The sequence below is a fragment of the Cibotium barometz genome, chromosome 11, assembly GCF_041138505.1.
Source record: "Cibotium barometz isolate CiBa-2024 chromosome 11, ASM4113850v1, whole genome shotgun sequence".
Classification (NCBI taxonomy): domain Eukaryota; kingdom Viridiplantae; phylum Streptophyta; class Polypodiopsida; order Cyatheales; family Cibotiaceae; genus Cibotium; species Cibotium barometz.
The window spans coordinates 35,141,433-35,161,528 of record NC_141056.1 but is presented as its reverse complement, the minus strand read 5'-3'; the positions used below and the strand labels follow the sequence as shown (position 1 = coordinate 35,161,528).

General features: G+C 45.9%; 1 protein-coding gene and 1 long non-coding RNA gene across 2 annotated transcripts in view; both read right to left on the bottom strand.

Annotated features, from left to right (window-relative positions):
- Positions 1 to 19,848, bottom strand: part of ATCOAE (dephospho-CoA kinase family) — a 42,493-nt gene extending 22,645 nt beyond the window's left edge. The window contains exon 1 of the mRNA XM_086805226.1: positions 19,436 to 19,848. Within this exon, the coding sequence (XP_086661352.1) occupies positions 19,436 to 19,543 (108 nt within the window). The 5' untranslated portion in view covers positions 19,544 to 19,848. The remainder of the gene's footprint in view (positions 1 to 19,435) is intronic.
- On the bottom strand, positions 15,808 to 19,419 carry LOC147634115 (uncharacterized). The gene is made up of 2 exons (XR_015266978.1): positions 19,076 to 19,419; positions 15,808 to 18,991 (listed from the first exon to the last, which is right to left on the bottom strand). It is a non-coding gene; the product is annotated as an uncharacterized LOC147634115 (long non-coding RNA).
- Positions 19,849 to 20,096: the final 248 nt, after the last annotated feature.

Here is a 20,096-nt window from a genome sequence, read left to right as displayed (position 1 = left end):
GGAAGTGGTTTCGTAAGATTGCTGCCCCCAACATTCATACCCATCATTGGGTCAACATTTCCCATTCCCATGCCAGGCATACCATACATTCCAGCCATGTTTCCATACATTCCATTATGCATACCTGGCTGCATGCCACCAAACATATTGCCTTGCATCCCACGTTGCATGCCTGCAAACACATTTCCTTGCATACCGGACTGCATACCACCATACATATTCCCTTGCATGCCAGGCTGAAAATTGGCTCCAAAAGGCCCATACATACCCATGCCTCCCTGAGGATAACCCCCAGTCATGGATTGGAACACCGAGCCACCACCAAAATAACCTGGATGCATATTCTGCTGAGGAATAGGTGGCTGTCCATAGAAGGAACTCTGAGAGTTTGCTCCATAAGCATGGAGCATATTCAGAAACTAGCCAAAAGATGGTTCCTGTGGGATGGCACCACTATGACCCTGAGGAAGATTCTTTGAACGAACCTTCTTCTTCTTTTTCTGGGGCTCTGTGCGGGGCTCTGTGCGAGATCTCATAAATTCAGCAAATCTCTCACTCTGTGTGAGCTGCATATCTTCTTCATGATAGAAGTACTCATCCTCTGTATCAGACATGATTGCTGAATTTTCAGCGATGGCTTTCTTCAAAGCAACCACGAGCTCACCCCCTTCAGAAAGTTGATGATTGGTCCCGGGGACGGAACCTTGAAACCGGCCTCTGATAGAAAACCAGAGTGCGGTAGATTAGCAATCACCCGTCCACTTGTAGTCTAGATGTGAAAACAAAGCAGATTGGAGCTAGAGTGCCCAAATCTGAAAACACAGCGACACCTGTTGGCCCCAAAGCTTGGCGCCCCTTGCGGTATTTCTTTATTCAATTATAATAATATGAATGGCTGAGTACAACACAAAGATCAGCCAAGAGTTTACACCTGTATATCCAATCTGACGGCCCACAAATCCTTCTTAGCACAGAGGATCTATGCACACAGATCTGTGTCTCCAAATAACACACTGTGCCTCCCTCTGATCAGCCAAGATCACTAAGCAGGCCAGCCATGGGCATACATCTCGCATAACTCAAGTGCATGATACATCATCTCAGCTCAAACATACATGTGCTGTCCAAACTCTGTCTCAACCCTTGTCAATCTGCCATACCCCTCCTCTCACAAGGGGCCAGATAACTCATACCTGCAATAGACATCAAGCAGTAGAAAGAGAGATAGATGAACAGAAACGGAGCTTACCAAATTCAGCTCGTGAAACAGCACTGGAGGAAGCAACAGCACCAATCTGTACTTGCAGGCACTTGTATCCACAACCCTGCTTCACACATGTGCTTGTACTTGCCTGTATCCTCCTCCTGATGGTCACTCTTATGCTGTCCTTGAAAATACAGATCTGAAAAACAGCACTGTACTTGCTTGTACTTGACGGTACTTGCTTGTACTTGACGGTACGGGCTGTTTCTGCAGAGAATCAGAAGTAGCCGCCTACTGAGTTTTGCTGTTGGTTGCCTGTGCTGTCTGCTACAGAATTGTCCAGCACCTGTACTTGCCCCAAAACTGGCCGTACAGTGTACCTGCAGAAAGTACAGAGCTGTACTTGCAGTCGTACAGCACTGTACAGCCTGTATTCAACAGTCGCAGCCACCTGTCTCTGTCCCACAGGTCTGCGCCTCTCTGTCCACAGCAGTTCCTGCTGTTCGTACAGCACTGTACGATGGTTGTACGGCCTGTTCCAGCATAGAGCACACAGAAAACAGCAGCTACAGCCCCTTCAGCAGTCGCCCCCTTCTTCCACAGCTTTTCCACGCTAGAAATCTCTCTTTTGCTCCACGACTCCCAAAAAGGGAAGAGAGAGAGAGAGAAGAGAGAGAAACACTCCAAAAGTGGCCCTCTTCCCCAAATTAATCCCTAGGGTCCCAAACTTTAATAAGTTCCCTAGGGCCACTAAGGCCTAGGGGCAAACTTTAATAAACATTAAAGTTTAATGTTTCTAGTTCCCCCCTTCACACCTAGGGATGTCCACACATCTTAAACTCTGTCCGGGCACCCCCCATGTGAATCATAAAATATTCTGACTCTGCAACCACCATGCCCACACTTGTACTGTTCCATTTTCACAGGGCCATGACAGGCAAGCTGGACGGCACGAAGGCTGTGATTGAGGAGGCGAGATGTGGCTCGCGTGAGGCCGCGCTTTTCGAAATCTCTCTCTCTATGTGTGTGTGGCAATGGCCCCGGGCAACAGCAAAGCCGATCGCAAGGCCACTCTGGATGTGGCGGCATGGATGTTTTACATAAGCACTTCCATGGGCATCATCATGGTCAACAAGCAGCTCATGGCTGTCCATGGCTTCAGTTTCGTCACCACATTGACAGGGTTTCACTTTGGCATGACGACACTTATGACTTTTGCTCTTCTCTGGCTCAGGTACGTTCAGCGCTCAAGTTCGCTCTATGTGCTAACTTCTCCATCGTCGGTATGAATGTCAGCCTGATCAAGAGAGAGTGAAAACTATAGGGACTCTTGTGTGTGAGAGGTTGCGGCGTGGCTCTTGGTGCAACCGCTGAGCAAGAAAGAGGACATGTGAACTTCTTGTTGATGGCTGAGAGCTACTTAGCTTATGGAACAGTTTGGAAACAGGAAGAAAGCATTGTATTTTGCAGAAAGTTTTCATCATGTGACAGATGAGCTATTTGGCTAAGAACATGGGCATGAGGCTGAGCCTTCGGGAACACGTGGATGGGCTCATGGAAGAGATGGGCTGTGGTCCTGTTCGTGCTAGTGAGCGCGGCACTTCTTCTCTGTCTTGAGTTCTTGCGTACCTGGCTGGTTTGAAGTGCTCTCTTTCTGAGACACATCTTCTATCTTTCTCTCTTTGGGTTATGGAAAAAGCACAGGGTATTGCGATGGAAAACAACCCTGATTTTAGCACCGTGATTGGATGGTGTATTTGTGGGTTTCTCATGGAAACAAGACATTGGTTTTTTGAGAGGAAACGGGACTTTGGTATCAAGGAAACAGGCCTAATGTTTATGGGATATAGGTCTTTGGTTTATTGGATACAGGTCTTTGGTTTCATGTGGAAAACAGGTCTTTGGATTCATGTGAACAGGTTGTAATTTCTCGAGGTTACATGCAAGCTGTGGCTATAGGGAAGGACATGTGGTACGGTACAATCCTACTGCTGTTTGGGAAAAGGTTCGAGAGATCCATGGTAGAGATGGAGAAGACCTTTTCAAGCAAGGATGTGTTGTATAAGTTTGCCTTCTCTATGGTATGCTGTACTGTAATAATGAGAGTTCTCTTTTGGAAGTCCTGGGTGAACCTATAAGGGATCCTGTTGGTGGAGGATTCTACAAGTTGTAATTTGTACTCAAATTTGATCAAGTAAATAAATACCGCAAGGGGCGCCACTGCGTTTTGGGGCCAATCGGTATCCTTGTATGTTTGGAGGAGCACTCTAACTCCCCCTGTTTGTTTTCCTTTTCCAGGTCCCAAGTGTTTTATGTGCGAGTGTTTGTTTCACCGCCCATCAAATTTCTGAAGGCTGGTCTCAGCAAATCTAGGGCAGAAAGTTAACACTGACTGGGACAGCAGATTAACGTTGAACCGGGAGCAATGATAGTATGAATGAGTGCACAGAGCAGAAGCAAACAAGCACTAGAGTGTGCTGAGCAGAGAGGGCAAGAGAGAGATATATATGGAGCAACTATGCTGAATATACTGAAGTGATACAGTCCCAAGCAAGAGACATGAAGAGTCTCATAACTAAGGGAGCAAAATGAAAGACTAGACTATGAGAAAAGTGAGAGACCAGCCCACCTTCCTCTCGTAGATTAGTACTGAAAAGATGTCCAAAATGCGTTACTTGTCAACTGCAAAATCCTCCAACTCCAACTTCATAGCCCGAACATACAACATATGTATGTGGTCACCCTTAAGCATCTCTCGAAATCTACAAGGCGGATACCACTCCAAAACGGGTCTTGAGTGAGACGGCAAAGATTCCCCAACCACCTCCAAGTGTCGACCGGACCTATCCTGGAGCATCAACCTATGCTCCTTGTGGTAAAACACACCCATCATACAACAATGGTTGGCCTAGAATAACATCCACCTGATCCAATGGTGCCACCTTGAACGAACAACAACCAAAAAATCCCAAAAGCCAACAGGGCATACTCCAAATTCTTAGCAACCCAAAATTGGTTCAACTTCTTCCACTTGCCTCTCATCGCAGTGGCTAACATTACACCACTAGTGTCCACCGCCATCATAGGCAGCATTGCTTCAACTACTCACCACACGGTCACTTATGATGTCCTATGAGACTCCTCCTATGACACACCTACGAGTATGCAAGACACAGCCAGACATCAGATAGCAGACGACAAGTAGGGTTGGATAGAGCAATTGACACTTGGCAATGATGACATGGCACCGCCATCAACCACACGGTCCTTGATAATGTCCTATGAGGCTCCTCCTTTGACACACCTACGAGTATGCGAGGCAAAGCCACACATCAAATAGTAGCCAACAAGCAAGGTCCGACAACGCAGTGGACACGTGGCAATGATGACGTGGAACTGATGTCGTGGCAGTTGGGTACAGCTAGCCGACAACATTGTTGAAGGTAGCCATTTATATGGTAGTGCTGTGTGAACCTAGGTAAATAATGGGCTAGGGCACTTTTTCCCTCTTTAGGAGGGTTTTTTTCCCCTAGCATATGTACACACTCTTATGAGTGTGTGTAAGTGACCTTATCATGTCAAGCTTCAATGGCAATCTCTATCTTGTCATTTGTAATGAAGTAGGTTTGGGTGCACATGCACATGGGGAATGGGGCCTAGGCACTTGGGCTTAGGGACATTTACATGTGTACTTTTAGGGGACCCTATATGAGGCATATGGCTCATGGACATTGTACCCTTTTGATCATTATACTTTCATGAGTACTCTTACTCTTTGGAGCTCTAAGCTTCCATGGTGGACTTCTCCCTTTTGAGAAGCTGTGTGTGTACTCCATTATTGAGTGCAATAGGTGCTACTCCCTATGATGAGTGGAACATGTGTGTACTCCATGCTAAAATGAGTGCAACCCTTAGGTTTCCTTCATCTCTCTTTGTTTTTTATTTTCACTTGTGCTTGTATGCAACGTTTCTCAGACGTTAAAGGAATATGCCTCCAACACTTGGTGACCACGTTTCTTAGAGTCCTAGACTCTCTTCCCCACGATCATAAAAGAATCCCCTTTTGGTAAGTCCAATCGAGTGCAACATGAAGCAAAATTTCCATTTTCTTTTTTGGCTTCATTATTAGGGCTTGTTTTCATGCTGCTTCATTTATTTTGATGGTGAAGAACAAGAAAAAGAGGTGTGAACTTTGCCTCGAGTCCAACCACAGCACGAAGGAGTGCCAATTCTACTTGTGCACGTACTATGGGGAACGAGGGCATCACAAAGCCTTTTGCACTATAGATTTTCAGGAAGAGTTTGAGGACGTCTCCAAAACTCTCCAGAAAGCAACTTCAGACTACCGCCTAGATTGGGCAAGAAGTAAGTTGGTGAAGTTTTCAAGATTTGTCAAGACAGCACATAAATGGCATCTAGCACACAATAGGGGAAATTATGCATCATGTTCAAAATTGATTTACTTGGAAAACTTGAAATCAGCAACCAAATTCTTGGCACAACAATGTGAGAGTTCTGAAAATGAGGAAGAATCTGAGTCCGAGTCTGAGAGTGAGGAAGATGAGATTGAGGTGGCATGGGAAGATGCGTTAGGCCGAGAGAGCCAAGAAGAGTCTTTGAATGAACCTAATCTCGTGTCGACTACTCCGCTTGAGCACGTGCAGATCTTCAATTCACAGAATCTGATTTATGTTATGTGTGATGCCTCATCTCATCAAAGGGAGGAGGATGTAGGTGATGATCGAATTGATCATGGCATGGATGCCATGGATCTGTTGTGTCAGGCAAAGGGTGAGTCTCCATGGGAGAATTGTATGGGCCAAGAGAGCCAAGTGATATCCTTAGATGCGACTAACCATGTGCCAGACAATGATAATGTGTGTGCTAATTTGCTCGACGAGGATCCAAGTAATTCAGATCCCAAAGGGATTGCATGTGATGATGCTATGGTGGATCCTCACTTGACTAGACTGCCACCTTCTTATGGTCTTGGATCACATGCTTCTCGAGGGATGTCTCTAGCTGATATTCTTGCGGAGAGACGCAGATTATGTGATTCATTTTCAGTGAAGTCTATTAGACCATGTGATGGTCTTTCACCATGTGCTTCATTGACACATTTTTGTGGTGTTGTGCACACACCCAGGGTGCTTCATTGCATCAGGCCATAGATACGAACAGAGGACGGATGTTGGAGGATCTACATCAACATATCTTTATGGTAATGGTTATTTTCAGCCTATGATGTAGATACTAGCGCTTCATGCAGATTCTTATGTGGCAGTTTGACATGGATCACTCCATGTGCTTGGAGTGCAGATTTGATTCTTGATGCATGGTTCTACATATTCATATTGTATGATATAGAATGGTATCACATGTACATGTTGTGTGCACAACACTAGCATGACCCTATCATGTTCTTGTGTGCGTTCGAGTCGTCAAAATTTCTATTCGATCCACCGGGTGTGCCAACTGTTAGCTATGTACACACACTCTTAGCCATGTGCGCATGTGAACATAAGACAAATGTATAGTGGGAATGTGGAAGGTCAAAGGTAAGAAGGGTAGTTGAAGGGTCTCATTCATGGGTATAACTACCTTTGTATGGTGTGTGTAGTGGGAGAGAGTTCTTGATGAGGAGTTCTTGGAAATGAATGAATGAAGCTTCAATGGCAATCTCTATCTTCTCTCTTTGTTTTTTATTTTCACGATGCAACGTTTCTCACATGTTGAAGGAATCTATAAGCATTACTCTTGGCCGACTAGGAGCATTGGTGCATATATATAGGTGTATTGATTAGCATTGTGTTCAACCAAGTCACACTACCCACATGGCTGGATGATAAGCTTTCTAGTATGTTTCAGCCAGTTGCTAAGGGCAGAAATCTGAGGTTGTTCCAAGACAGTGTGTAGGTGTTTAATCCCGGTGGGTGGATCAATTAAATTCGAAGACTAGGGGGGTTTTGTACCCGTTTGATCTAGGTGGAGGATTCTACTGTTGTGATGGTACAAATCAACAAGTAAGAGTTTGAGATAGGTGTAGAGTTTGAGGAGTGAATAAGTGGTTGAGCATAAATGCTCCAACCAAGGGGGGGCTTTGCAAAATATATATATGTGGGTAGTGTGACTTGGTTGAACACAATGCTAATCAATACACTTAAATACATCAAGATTTAGCGGACAACATACTCAATACAAGAAGTAATTTTCTGAATTGACAAGAGACGCACAGTGAGCCAGAACGGCCGGCCCCTCCCTCAAATAAAGTATATTGATCTTGGGAGAATCAAGTACATAGTGTCATGGGCATTTCTGACTAGATTTCCATACCAATGCATATGAAAACAATATTGCAAACAATATAGTTGTTGGCAACTCACACTACCCTCTCGAGTGCCCATGTTCCCTACCATCTTCTTGTTAGACATCATCCCCTTCTTGCTGGCTTCCTGTTTGGTGTCCTATTCTAGCCTCTAGGGCTGACCATGTTAGCTAGAGGGGCTGATCACCCCTCACATATATTTTCCCACATTATTCCCCATTTTATGGAGTCTTGGGTATTTTCCCAATAGTGGAGGATTTTATCACCAGTCAGCTGCCTACTCATGGGCATATATATAGTTGGCTTGCCTCCCTCATTCTTCACTACTTGCTTAGCATTGTTTGCTGCAGTCCCTCACATACAAGGTCTTCTCTCCTCTTGCTCGAGACATATATCCCTTTTGATGATGATATTGAGAGCAGATTCTCACCTGTGTTTCCTCTCCATCTCTCTCTCTCACTCTCTCCTGTGTTTCCACTTTCCCTTCTTCCGCCGCACATTCTATCATGGTATCAGAGCGCCAGTGATCTTCAGTGTTGGATGCTCCCTCTTGCGTTTTTGCGTTTTTAGCAAGGTGGACAGATCTACGTTTTTCTCAGAAGTGCTGCTGGCCGCCTACCTCTTCCAGGCATTTCTTCTCAAGAGCCCGTGGTCTTTCTTCATCACTTTGACCTCTGAGAACACCTGTTTTCTGCATTGTTTTAGGGAAGCAGCACATAGTTTGCTGCGTTTTTTTTCAGGTGGCTGTCTACAGCAGTTTGCCGCAGTTCTCAGCATTCATACCCCCCCTGTAGTGCTGGTCGCCTGTTTTGTACAGGCCAACAGCAGCATATTTGCTTCGTTTTTTTCTTCTACAGGTTTCTGATGCTGTTTGCTGATCTGAGGACTTGATGGTACCATATATCTACTGTTTTTCCAAATTCAGCCCGTTGTACAGCCCCTTTTACCTCTGCCTTTTCAGAATTCCAGCCCTTTGTTGTTGCATTTTTTTCTGAACTGATCTTGCCAGTATCTCTACCTTCACCTCGGCTTCACCGTTGGACCCGAAGGTACCTTCTCTTCAGTGTTTTTCCTCATAGGAGGTGTGGACACTGGTTGGCCTGAATTTTCAGGTTTGTAGCCCTTGTTTGGCTGCGTTTTCTTCTCCAGTGACACAGATCACTTGCAAAGGGGGTTTCTTGTTTGGATTGTGGCTTTGGAGGCAGTTTGGTACTTCAGGAGGATTCTGAATTTCTGATTTCAGTCAGCGTTTTGCTGATATTGGAGCATCTATACCTGTGTTTTGTTCCTAGCCTACACGGTTTCCCGGTTTCTTCATGTTCCTTGCCTTCAGTTGGCGGTGGAGTGCCTTTTTTGCTGGATAGCAATGTTATGGCTGCGTTTTGCTTCCCACACAAGTTTTCTACACTCAGAGGGGGCCTATCTCCAGCTACTTCACTTGAGGATCAGTTTTGGGAGCTGTTTTGTATCTGCGGAGACTTTCTTCTGTGACAGGAGTTTACAAATTTTGGAGGAGAGCAGTGATCTTTTTCAAAGATCCTGAGCAAAGTTTATTTTGTCCGAGCCTGTGTTCTTTGCAGTGTTTGCAGAACAAGGAGGGTGTTTTTCCCCTTGAGGTGTGATCTTTTCACATGGACCATTTATTTGTTGCTGATTCTTGGGATCTGATTATGCTTATGGAACAGTCTTATGCTATATGTGATGCTTTTGAGGACTTTGATACCACTACAGTTTATATTCCTGCTTCCCTTCCTCATTGTGAGGAGTCTACCTCTGCCTCTCTCTGTGATGCTTCTAAGGTTGCCCCTCCCCCTACCAGTTCTACATTTGGTTTGTTGCAATGTGCATGTTTGTTGTTTTGGAGGATGGTTTTTTGGACCCAGTGGGATGCTTTGGATCTGTGGTTGCTAACCGTGCCTGCGGCACAGTGGTACTTCCAGAGTTTTTTGGGTTTGGATCAGAATCAGGTTGGACTTGCACCAGTCCAACGATATCTTTTTTCAGAGGGGGATGTGGAGTCCTTTCATCTTGTGATGCCCACCTCAGTGGCGTGTACTTATGTACAGCATTGGGCAACTCATGGTACGGAGTTTGGACAAATGGACCCCATCTTTTCTACAGAGTCTTTACATCTTACGATGCATACCTTTTTAGAGGATGTTTTTGTACAGCATTTGGCTACTCTTGGCACAGAGTTGGAGCAGATTGACTCTATTTCTTTTGAGGTTTCCAATGGAGAGCAGTTTGCTTCTCCCAGGGTTGATTATATACAGGATCTAACCTTGGTTGGTTATGAGGTTTTTCATACCTTCTCCAGGCTGGATACACGACATTCGACTTCGGGGAGTGTTCTTACACTTGGGTTTGGAACCATTATTTGGAGCAGCACATCGCAGCCTACTTGGTTGTTTCTTCCAGAGGAGCGGTGTACCTAGTAGCTTGTTCTATTGCTTTTGTAGCTGAGCTGCTGAGGAGATTGCTTGTGGAGCTTTCTTGGTACCTATTTCTGCAGTCTTTCATCTTTGATCAAGGACACCGTCTCTGGCTTCTTGGAGTTCACTCAGCATCTCGTGCTGAGAGGGGGTGTTAAGACATCATCCCCTTCTTGCTGGCTTCCTATTTGCTGTCCTATTTTAGCCTCTAGGACTGACCATGTTAGCTAGAGGGGCTGGTCACCCCTCACATATATTTTCCCACATTATTCCCCATTTTATGGAGTCTTGGGTATTTTCCCAATCGTGGAGGATTTTATCACCAGTCGGCTGCCTACTCATGGGCATATATATAGCTGGCTTGCCTCCCTCATTCTTCACTGCTTGCTTAGCATTGTTTTCTCCAGTCCCTCACATACGAGGTCTTCTCCCCCTCTTGCTCGGGACATGTATTCCTTTTGATGATGATAGTGGCTTGGTCAGTTGAGAAAGATCGGATGCCTCATAACCCAATCCTACCTCTGGAACCTTTTTAGAAATGTAGACTAGTATTTGTGGGTCCATTCAAACCACCTTCCTCGAAGGATAGGTAACATATATATTTTGGTATCAATAAATTTTTATACCAAGTGGGTGGAAACCATATAGCTTTGACAGATAATTCGGCTCAGTCAATGGCTAAGTTTCTTTATGAGATGATCATGACTAGGTTTGGATTCCCATTGAATTAGTTAGCAACCATGGTATGCATTTCCGAAATAAGGTGATTATGGAGTTGGTCACTTGTCATCTTATTATACACAAGAAATCCATTGTTTATTATCCTCAAGCAAATGGTCAGGCAAAGTCCATCAACAAGACCTTGCAGAAGAAAGTGGACAATGATTTAGATCGACTCGGATGAAAAACTATATTCTACACTTTTAAGCAGTTTATAAGGTGACTACGAGGTTGAATTCATTTAAATTGGTTTTGTGGTACCAAAGTAGTGGTCCCTATGGAATTTATGGTCCCAAGCCTATAGATTTGCCAGTGAGAGTTTGAGTCCATAGTTTTCTTTGATTCATCAAATGGAGCGGACCACATGTGTTTCCTCTCCATCTCTCTCTCTCACTCTCTCTCCTGTGTTTCAACTTTCCCTTCTCCCGCTGCACATTCTATTACTTCTCTCTATTGTTCCACCCACACATGGTAGCAACAATCTGCAAGAGAGTACGCAGGACAAGAGAACACTACACAGGGTATGTGAACATGGAGTCCGGTTCCTCCCTCCTGCTACTTGCTTCCATATTTGAACATCAAAGCTTACCAAATTGCACGTAGAGTTGGTGAGAGCGGAAGTCTTCACGATAAAAGTGTTTGGTGTGTTAAAATCTTCGATTTGTCGCGATACTTCCCGACAAAAGTCTTCAAGAGGATAAAGGGAACCCTGGGAAAGCTTCCCTTTTGGTTCAACTTGAGAAAGGAGGACTGAAATTAGGGTTTTCAACCAAAAAACCAGAAATTACAGCAAAAATAAGAGCTGTTTTGATGAATTTCAATCATTGGGAGTGTATGGAAGAGTGCACGCCACCTGGAAACACTCTTGGAAGCTTGGAAGACACACTAGCAAGCTTGGATATGGAGTTGGGAAGGAGAAAGTGCAAAAAAAACAGCCAGAGGCCTCATGAAGGGGGCGCCTACTTCTAGAGAGAGGGACAAGAGAGTGAGTTGTCATGGCTGGTTGCTCCCTTTGTACCAAGGGGATAAGGTCTAGGTGGTCGGCATTGGGTTTTGACCACCTCGGGACATCAGTGTGTGCGAACACAGGGCTGATCATAACTTATAAGTGAGTTTTGGTCGCCCAAAACTTAATGAAGTGTGTACACACTCACTTATAAATTAGTGCTAATTCCTAAAGCTAGGTTTATGAGCAATACTTACCACCTGTCACATGCCACATAACCATGTCAGCAGACAGTTACACGCACGGTTCACTGGCGGGCGTCCCCTTACCCAAAAGTAGACGTTAGTCAGGCAAGCATGAAAACAACATGCAATTTCAATTGCAAGCAAGCACATAAAGATGCTAGGGTCACCACAAAACGCATTTCACTTCCCCTGAAACACAAAACATTGGTGAAACATTTCATGCATGGAGCGAAACGTAGAACGTTTTAGGGCGGGCAGTTTTTGTAAAAAAATGTGAATAAAAAATGCTAAAAATGTTGCGATTTCTTCAGGGTGCCGAGAGTCTTCTCTCTCATCTGCGTCTGCAGCAGCAAGGTAGCACTCTCTCTCTCTCTCTCTCTCTCTCTCTCTCTCTCGCTCGCTGCCTGCGCCCCCCTTCGCTCTCTCTCCCGCTGCCTGCCCTTCGCCCCCCCTTCGCTGCCTGTCTACCTGTGCCCCCCCCTCCCGCTGCCTGCCTGCCTGCCTGCGTGCGCCCCCCTTCGCTCTCCCTCCCGCTGCCTGCCCTTCGCCCCCCCCTCCTGCTACCTGCCTGCGCGCCCCCCCTCACGTTGCCTGCCCTTCGCTCTCTCTCTGCCTTCCCCCTGTCTCTCTCTCCTGCGCATCTCTCCCTCCCCTCCTCCCCGCCTATGCGCCCTCTTGCCCGCCTGCACCCCGCCCTTTGTCCCCTCCATCTCTCTCTCTCCCCCTCCCGTCTCTCTCTCTCTCTCCCCCTTCCTTCATCCTCATTTTTCTGCTCCCCCCCCCCCCCCCCCCGCGCCTGTGAACCTCGATCACCATCCCTAGGGCCCTAATGGGGACTTGAACCCCCCACCCTATTTCATCTCACCATTTCTTCTCTTTCTCTCCCACATATTTACCTACTCCTTTCAAACATTCCCTCCCTCTACAATGGGAGGGTCTGCAGATGACAATATCACCCAGCTTAATCATATCCTTAGGGATCTTATCAAGGACCAAAAGAAGACATTGGACAGCACCATCACCGCCATCAAGAAGGACTTATTGACGCGCATGGGAAAGCTGGAGGCTGAAGCGGAAATATGGAAGACAGAGAAGCTTACCATGCAAGACGAGTGGGAGAAGGAAAAGCTCGCCATGCAGGAGGAAATCAACCTTTTGAAGGGCGAAGTGGCATCCTTACGCGATCATCCACGGGAGGAAGGAGAGACTCTTGAGGTGGACAAAGAGGCAATCAAAGAAGAGATCACCAAAACCCTCACCCACACAATCGAGGGGAAAATGGAGGCGGCCCGCGAAGGATGGGTAGAAGTGATGAAGAAGAACATAAAAAAGGAGGTGCAAGAAGATGTACAAGTGATGAAGAAGGAGGTACAAGAAGATGTACACATGATGCAGTCTACTCTTGATGAAGAGAAGATGCGACGGATCCGGCGCCTAAACATCCAAGTAACAGGGATACTAGAGAGCACTGCCTCCACGCCCGAGATTGACGGGCGGAACCTATGTACCAAGCTGGGACTAAAGGAGGATGAGCCGCTCTCATTCACTAGAGTATGGGGACAACCCCAAAGGACTCCACCAAAGGCAAGGCCTTAGTGCTACAGTTCCCGGACGAGGAGTAAGATCAGCTTTATGAGAAGACGTGCTATCTTGAGGAGCTTGCCACGGGACCCCATCTACTTCGATGGTGACCTCACATGGATGCAGCTAGAGCACAGAAGATTATGCATGCCGAAGATCAAGGCGGCACGCAAAGAAGGGAAGAAGGCACATTATAGGGATGGTCACATCTACATAGATGGGAAGAGGGTCGAATAGCGCCATCTGGCCTATGAGACACGAAGGAAACAACATGAAGACAAAGAGATACACATAGCAGTCTGGAACTGTAATGGAGCCCTATGGACACATCCAAGGAGACTTGAGGAGGTGATGGAGGGCCGGGATATCATCTTGATGACAGAGACACATGAGAGCCCGGAGAGGGGCTTACCCCACAGGTTGAGAGTTATCAGTGGGAGTCAGCTCACCGACAGGGGATGAGACAGGTCACCTCCCGAGGTTCAGGAGGTATTGCAGTGCTTTTCAGACATGGGTTACATGAGCATGTTCGAGTCATAGCATGAGACTCGGAGGCGAGATACATGTGGATTAGCTTACGCCTCTCGGAGACCAAATGGATTTATATCGCCCTTTGCTACTTTCCTCCGAAGGGGTCGCAGTTTGCCACCACCGAGGAGCCGGGTGGAGGAGATGCTAGTGAGTCTCCATACTCTGAGGAGATCTTACACTATTCGACACTGGGAGAAGTCTTCTTGATGGGGGACTTCATTGCACGGACTCAGAGCAGACAGTGCGAGATCTATGACTTTGAGGATCCCTTGAGACTAGAGCCACTAGCTACAGAGGATACAGGGACCACTCGGATCTCCGCTGACGGAGAAGCTGACAGCACTGGATATGGGCAACATTTGCTGGAGCTTGGGGCCCGACACCATCTCGTTATTTATAACGGGATGACTCAGTGGCCAGATTCAGGTGGGTTGACTTGCTTTCCAGTGGGGGGTGGCAGCAGTACAGTGGACTATGTGATGGGATCCCGGGAGGCAGCTGATATGGTGTCTCACTTTACCGTACCACCATGCCCCATTGGGGCGGATCATACATATCTATCCCTCACTTTTAGCCTTTAGGAGCTTACTGGAGACCCACCCACCCATCATACAGCCACCACGCACTATTTTCCACTTCACTTAGGACCTAGCCGATGTGTATGACTATCATGTTCATGATCAGCTATTTGCCTTAGACCCATCGGCACCGATGGCTATGCTCACCTCCCAGCTCTCACATGTACTACACTCTGCAGCCTGCAGCCGCCGCGAGGAGTTTCCCATACCACATACAGACAGGACAGCGACCTATATCTAGGAGCATGCCCCAATGCAGAAACCTTTACCGCAGTCTCCGAGTGCACAGACTCATGGGGAGATCACCCAGAGACAGGCAAGCAGGAGGATGCATACTCTCACCCGCCGATATGCAGATTGTGCCGCGAGAAGGTGGAGACTAAGGATCACTTTGTACGTAGATGTAGAGCCCACTAGGGGGTCAGAGATAGATATGCAGGGTTGTTTGAGGAGCACTCTTCACTACATCAGTTGATGGAGGCCTCGGACCAGTGACAGCTTGGCAGACTACTACTAGAGCTTCATAGTTCTCGAGAGAGACTCCTCCAGACACCCGCTCCCACTAGGGGTGGGAGACAGTCCCAGCTCATAGATTTCTTCCAGAGAGCTATGCCAGTGCCAGCTGATGTACCACGTGGGGTGACCGCACAGAGAGCAGAGGAATTGAGAGCCAGGAGGAGACCTAGACAGACTGGACACAGAGCACCCCGACTCTGTCACTGAGAGATAGCAGCTATCCGGATGAGACACCAGATGGAGACACAGGAGAGGCTAGCTCGCTTTCATTCAGACTCAGGGTACATGTTCACGCCACTCACAGCCTCGGCATCGGCGATGTATGATATCTTATATCCCTCTTATGGCACTGGATGGAGTTAGACATAGATCTGCATAGCATGCTTGTACTACCCCTTCAGCATATAGAGATGCATCTTGCCTTAGCACTCCATCCACATCCCCACCCCCCTTTATATTGTTTGTATATGGGCTCCACCGATCCATGATGATTCACAGTTGTATCCAAACACATGCACACTTTTTCTTTTCTTTCTTTTCCTTTTCTTTCTTTTTCTTTTCTTCTGATGACCGGAAGAACACAGTTGTATTATTTTTTGTCTCATAGGCCGACTTTGGCCTCTCATAGACGTTAATATATCTTTCTTTCTTTCTTCTCTCTCTCTCTCTCTCTCTCTCTCTCTCTCTCTCTCTCTCTCTTCGACTCTCTCCCCCTCTCTTCAACAGGGCTCTCTCTCTCTCTCTCTCTCTCTCTCTCTCTCACATGTTGGACTTCATAGAGCGTTTCTTTGTAGGCAAAGTGCTAGCCAAGAGTGTACCGTAGGTCATAGGGCTATGAGTTGATGTCTTCATTCTCAGCCCAGAGTCACCACGAAACGCGTTTCACTTTCCCTGAAACGCGAAACGTTGGTGAAACGTTTCATGCATGGAGTGAAACGTAGAACGTTTCAAGGCGGGCAGTTTTTGTAAAAAATGTGAATATGCTAAAAATGCTGCAATTTCTTCAAGGGCGCCAACAATCTTCTCTCTCGTTTGCATCTACAGCAGCAAGGTAGCCTCTCTCTCTCTCTCTCTCTCTCTCTCTCTCTCTCTCTCTCAGATAGCTATGTTTATGTTTTCTTTCTGTTTTATTTTCCATTCCATGATGAGATATGCCATGGACATTATTGTATCACTTGGTCTCATAGGCCCATTGGGTCTTTAGTAGACGCTTAATATCTCTCGCTCTCTCTCTCGATTTTTTTTGCAAAAATTGAAATTAAAAAAAAAAAGAGTGCTCTCTCTACCCTTTTTTTGTCTTGCAGAAATAGAAATTTTGATAAAAATGGGTTAAACCCCCAAATTTGGGCATGGAATTGAATGCCCATTTCAGAAATTTCAGAAATGGACATTCAATTTGATGCCTAAATTTCCCTCATAGAAATGTTGGGCTTGTAGTAGAGGTTTTGGGATCCACCTGAAGATTGTTGTTGGGCAAGGAGGATGGTGTGGTTTTTCCCCCAAATTTGGGCATCAAATTGAATGCCCATTTCTGAAATTTGGGCATTCAATTCGATGCCCAAATTTGGGGGTTTTTTCATTTTCAATTCAATGCCCAAATTTGGGGGGTTTTGCAAAAATTGAAATTTTTCCTCTTCTAGTTTTGTAGAAATTGAAATTTTCCCTCTTTTGGTTTTGCAGAAATCGAAATTTTGATAAAAATGAAAAAACCCCCCAATTTGGTCATCGAATTGAATGCCCATTTCTGAAATTGGATGCCCAAATTTGGGGGTTTTGTCCAATTTGGAACAATCCCCAAATTGGGCAACTGGTTTTGCACAAATTGAAATTTTGATAAAAATGAAAAAACCCCCCAATTTGGTCATCGAATTGAATGCCCATTTCTAAAATTGGATGCCCAAATTTGGGGGTTTTGTCCAATTTGGGACAAAATCCCCTAATCGGTTGCCCAATTTGAGCAAATCTCAATTTGGACCCCCAAATTGGTTACCCGATTCTTCCACCAATTCAAGGGTTTGGGCAAAACCCCCAAATTTAGGTTTGATTCCGGTTTGGGCAAAACCCCCAAATTGGTTGTCCAATTCTTCCACCAATTTGAGGGTTATGATTGAACTGTTGGTGTGCATACTTTCAGCTCTTTTGGCACCATGCCCAACCTTTAGATTTTATGTATATAATCGTTTCGGTCCATCGTTTCACAAGACACCTCCCAGTGGTGAAACATTTCATTCCAAAATGAATCATTTCAGCAACGTTTCGTTTCAGCAGTGAAATGTTTCGCGGTGACCTTGTCTCGGCCACATCTTGTACTTGAATTTCAGTTGAATTACTTCTTTCTTGTACACAATTCAGAGCAGTAGTTTAGGGCTAGCAAATACATGCAAGTGTTCTAAACCTCCATCAAAGAGTATGGACACTAGGTGTCCATGAATCATCCCTCAGCACATCACCGTATCATGCCAGCCGAGGATTACTAAGATGCTGCCATACTGGGTCAAGTGAAGAGCAACAGTGGTACTAGTGGGAGCGGAAGGGGGGGTCGATGGTGGTGTCGTCGCGTCACTACTGTGGCAAACAAACAAGCCGCTTCCTTGTGCTTCTCTAGTGTCCATCCATTTGGAAGTGGTAGAGAGATGCAAGAACAGCAAGGGAAAAAATCCGGATGTAACCCCAATTGATGATTTCCAGGATGATGCCATCATGTTGTCCGAAATTGATCTCGATGAGATGGGTTTGCAAAGGGCCTCTCGGGAGGCACCATATGGGAGACAGTTCCTAGAGATGGGAGCCATGCATGAGCTGATTATATACAATGGGATGACCTGCTGGCCTACGTCGGACAGCCTTACTTGCTTCCCACATAGTGGAGGTTCTCACACTATGGATTACCTCTTGGGGTCTGTATTATGGGTCTCCTTGTTCTTGAGGTCTTGGGTGAAAAGCATTCGAGATACTTGTGGGTGAGCATCAGAGGCCTTGACTGTACAAGCGTTTATGGCCATTAGACATGTAGCGCAAAGTTGGGACCCCCTTCAATTTGTCATTGAAGGGGAGCGTTGAAAGTTGGTCTCCAAGAGTCCTAGCAACACTTCCTTTGAGATTGCCAAAAGGTGTAGTAGGTCTGGCAGCAAACTCTGCATCTATTCACAATAGACAAAGCAGTAAAGTGGTTTGTTACTTGGGGCACCATTGCTTGAGCCATGGAGGCTAGGTCAGCACTCGTTTTCAAGAGGATGGTAAGGGTCAGAAGTTTCACCATTTGGCACATCTCGCCACCGTGCTGCAATGAGACCATAGATAATATGGTCACCCCTAACGGAGACCATTCATTTCATTTCGACAAACATTATTCACACCCTCCAAGAACACTTGAAGTGCTTGCAGGACGACTCAAAGACCATCCAACATAGGCGCACAGCTCTCCTACATACATGGAGATCAAGCCTCTTTCTCAGCCATGACAAAGGCGACCTTTTCTAACGTTCCAGGCCCTAGTGTGGCTTTTCCCCCTCCTCCAAGGATACAGTCTCCCTCCAAGGATACAGTCTCCCTCCAAGAGTGGCCAGCCATGCAGAAAGCCTCCCCCTTTTTTCCTTAAGCATCATACCTCCTGAGTCCTGGGAGTGTTGTAATCTGCCTACTGCTAGGTGTTACTTGTTCTACTAACTGAAGGATATTTTCTTCTATTTTAACCGAAACATTGTTCTTCATCGTATATGTGAACAGTTAGGTTCCAATCATTGGGAACTTCAAGAGAACAAATTTAAGGGTGCCCTGTCCTTACCACGGATCAAACATGGACGTTATACAGCCTTATGACTTTACTCACGAGTCTATGTATCTCATGTAGAAAGATGCCATACATCTCTAGCCCACATACTCCATGACTCAGCGAAGAGGATCAAACTTTTCTCTGCATAGGTAGCGGAAGCAGCCTTCAATCTTGTAGTATGAAGGATAGCATGCTCTTAGTCTCAATTTCATACATTTCACATACCCTGCATGCTCGAAGCTCTCGCCCCCACACCCTCGTGTGGTTTTCTTGAATTGTTTAGGTTGTCATTTACAAGGCAGCCCTTGTGAACAGAGGATTATCTGAGACGTCCATTCCTGTCCAACTCCCCGACCGTCCCATGGGCAAGCAGATTTGTGTAACCACATACATATGACTCGCATGAAATTCAGACACATAAAACATGCCACATGTGTAAAAAATACACTTCAAAAGCAATATGGATCTATTTTATTAAGAACAGTTCTTCTGGTGTCTCGTGCACGCACACACGCACGAGCCTAATGTTGCTCACAGGCTGCCTATAAGACATGAATGGAAAAGCAAGGAGGATTTTTCACTTACATGAGCTATTTTGTCAGCATCAATGATGGGGACTCCGAGTGCTTGAAATTCTTTTGAAGCCGTGCTCTTTCCCGAGGCGATCCCTCCAGTCAAGCCCACTATTCTCATAGTTTCTCTGAGAAACAATCCTGCAAAAAAAGTGGCCACGGGCCTGCCTTTTCTTCACAAAACTGAGGAAAACGTGGCCTCGCCGCCGAGATGAGCTACTGCACTAGCAGAGAGCCAAAAGAATCGCTGTCACCTAGTGCTTTTCGTCTCCTACATGCGTGATACATAAAATATATATATATATATACACACATTAAGGTAAGGATTGGTACATATTCTAGCAAGAAGCCTTCACCTCTCCCTCCCCTCACACATATTATATATTATATTTATGTGTGATACATAAAAATATATACATTCCATCCACTTTAACCAAAGGACCTACTACCGATTGAGTGTGTGTGTGTGTTTGTAAAAAGGATATGTGGGACCCTCATGTAATAAAAATCGTCCAACTTTCTCTCTCTTTCTCTCTCTCTATATATATATACACACATGAAGGTAAGGATTGGTACATATTCTGGCAAGAAGCCTTCACGTCTCCCCCCAACTCCAAACCACAAAAAAGAAGCTTTGCCTCCCCTTCTGGACGTTCCTTAAGTCATCCGTCCAA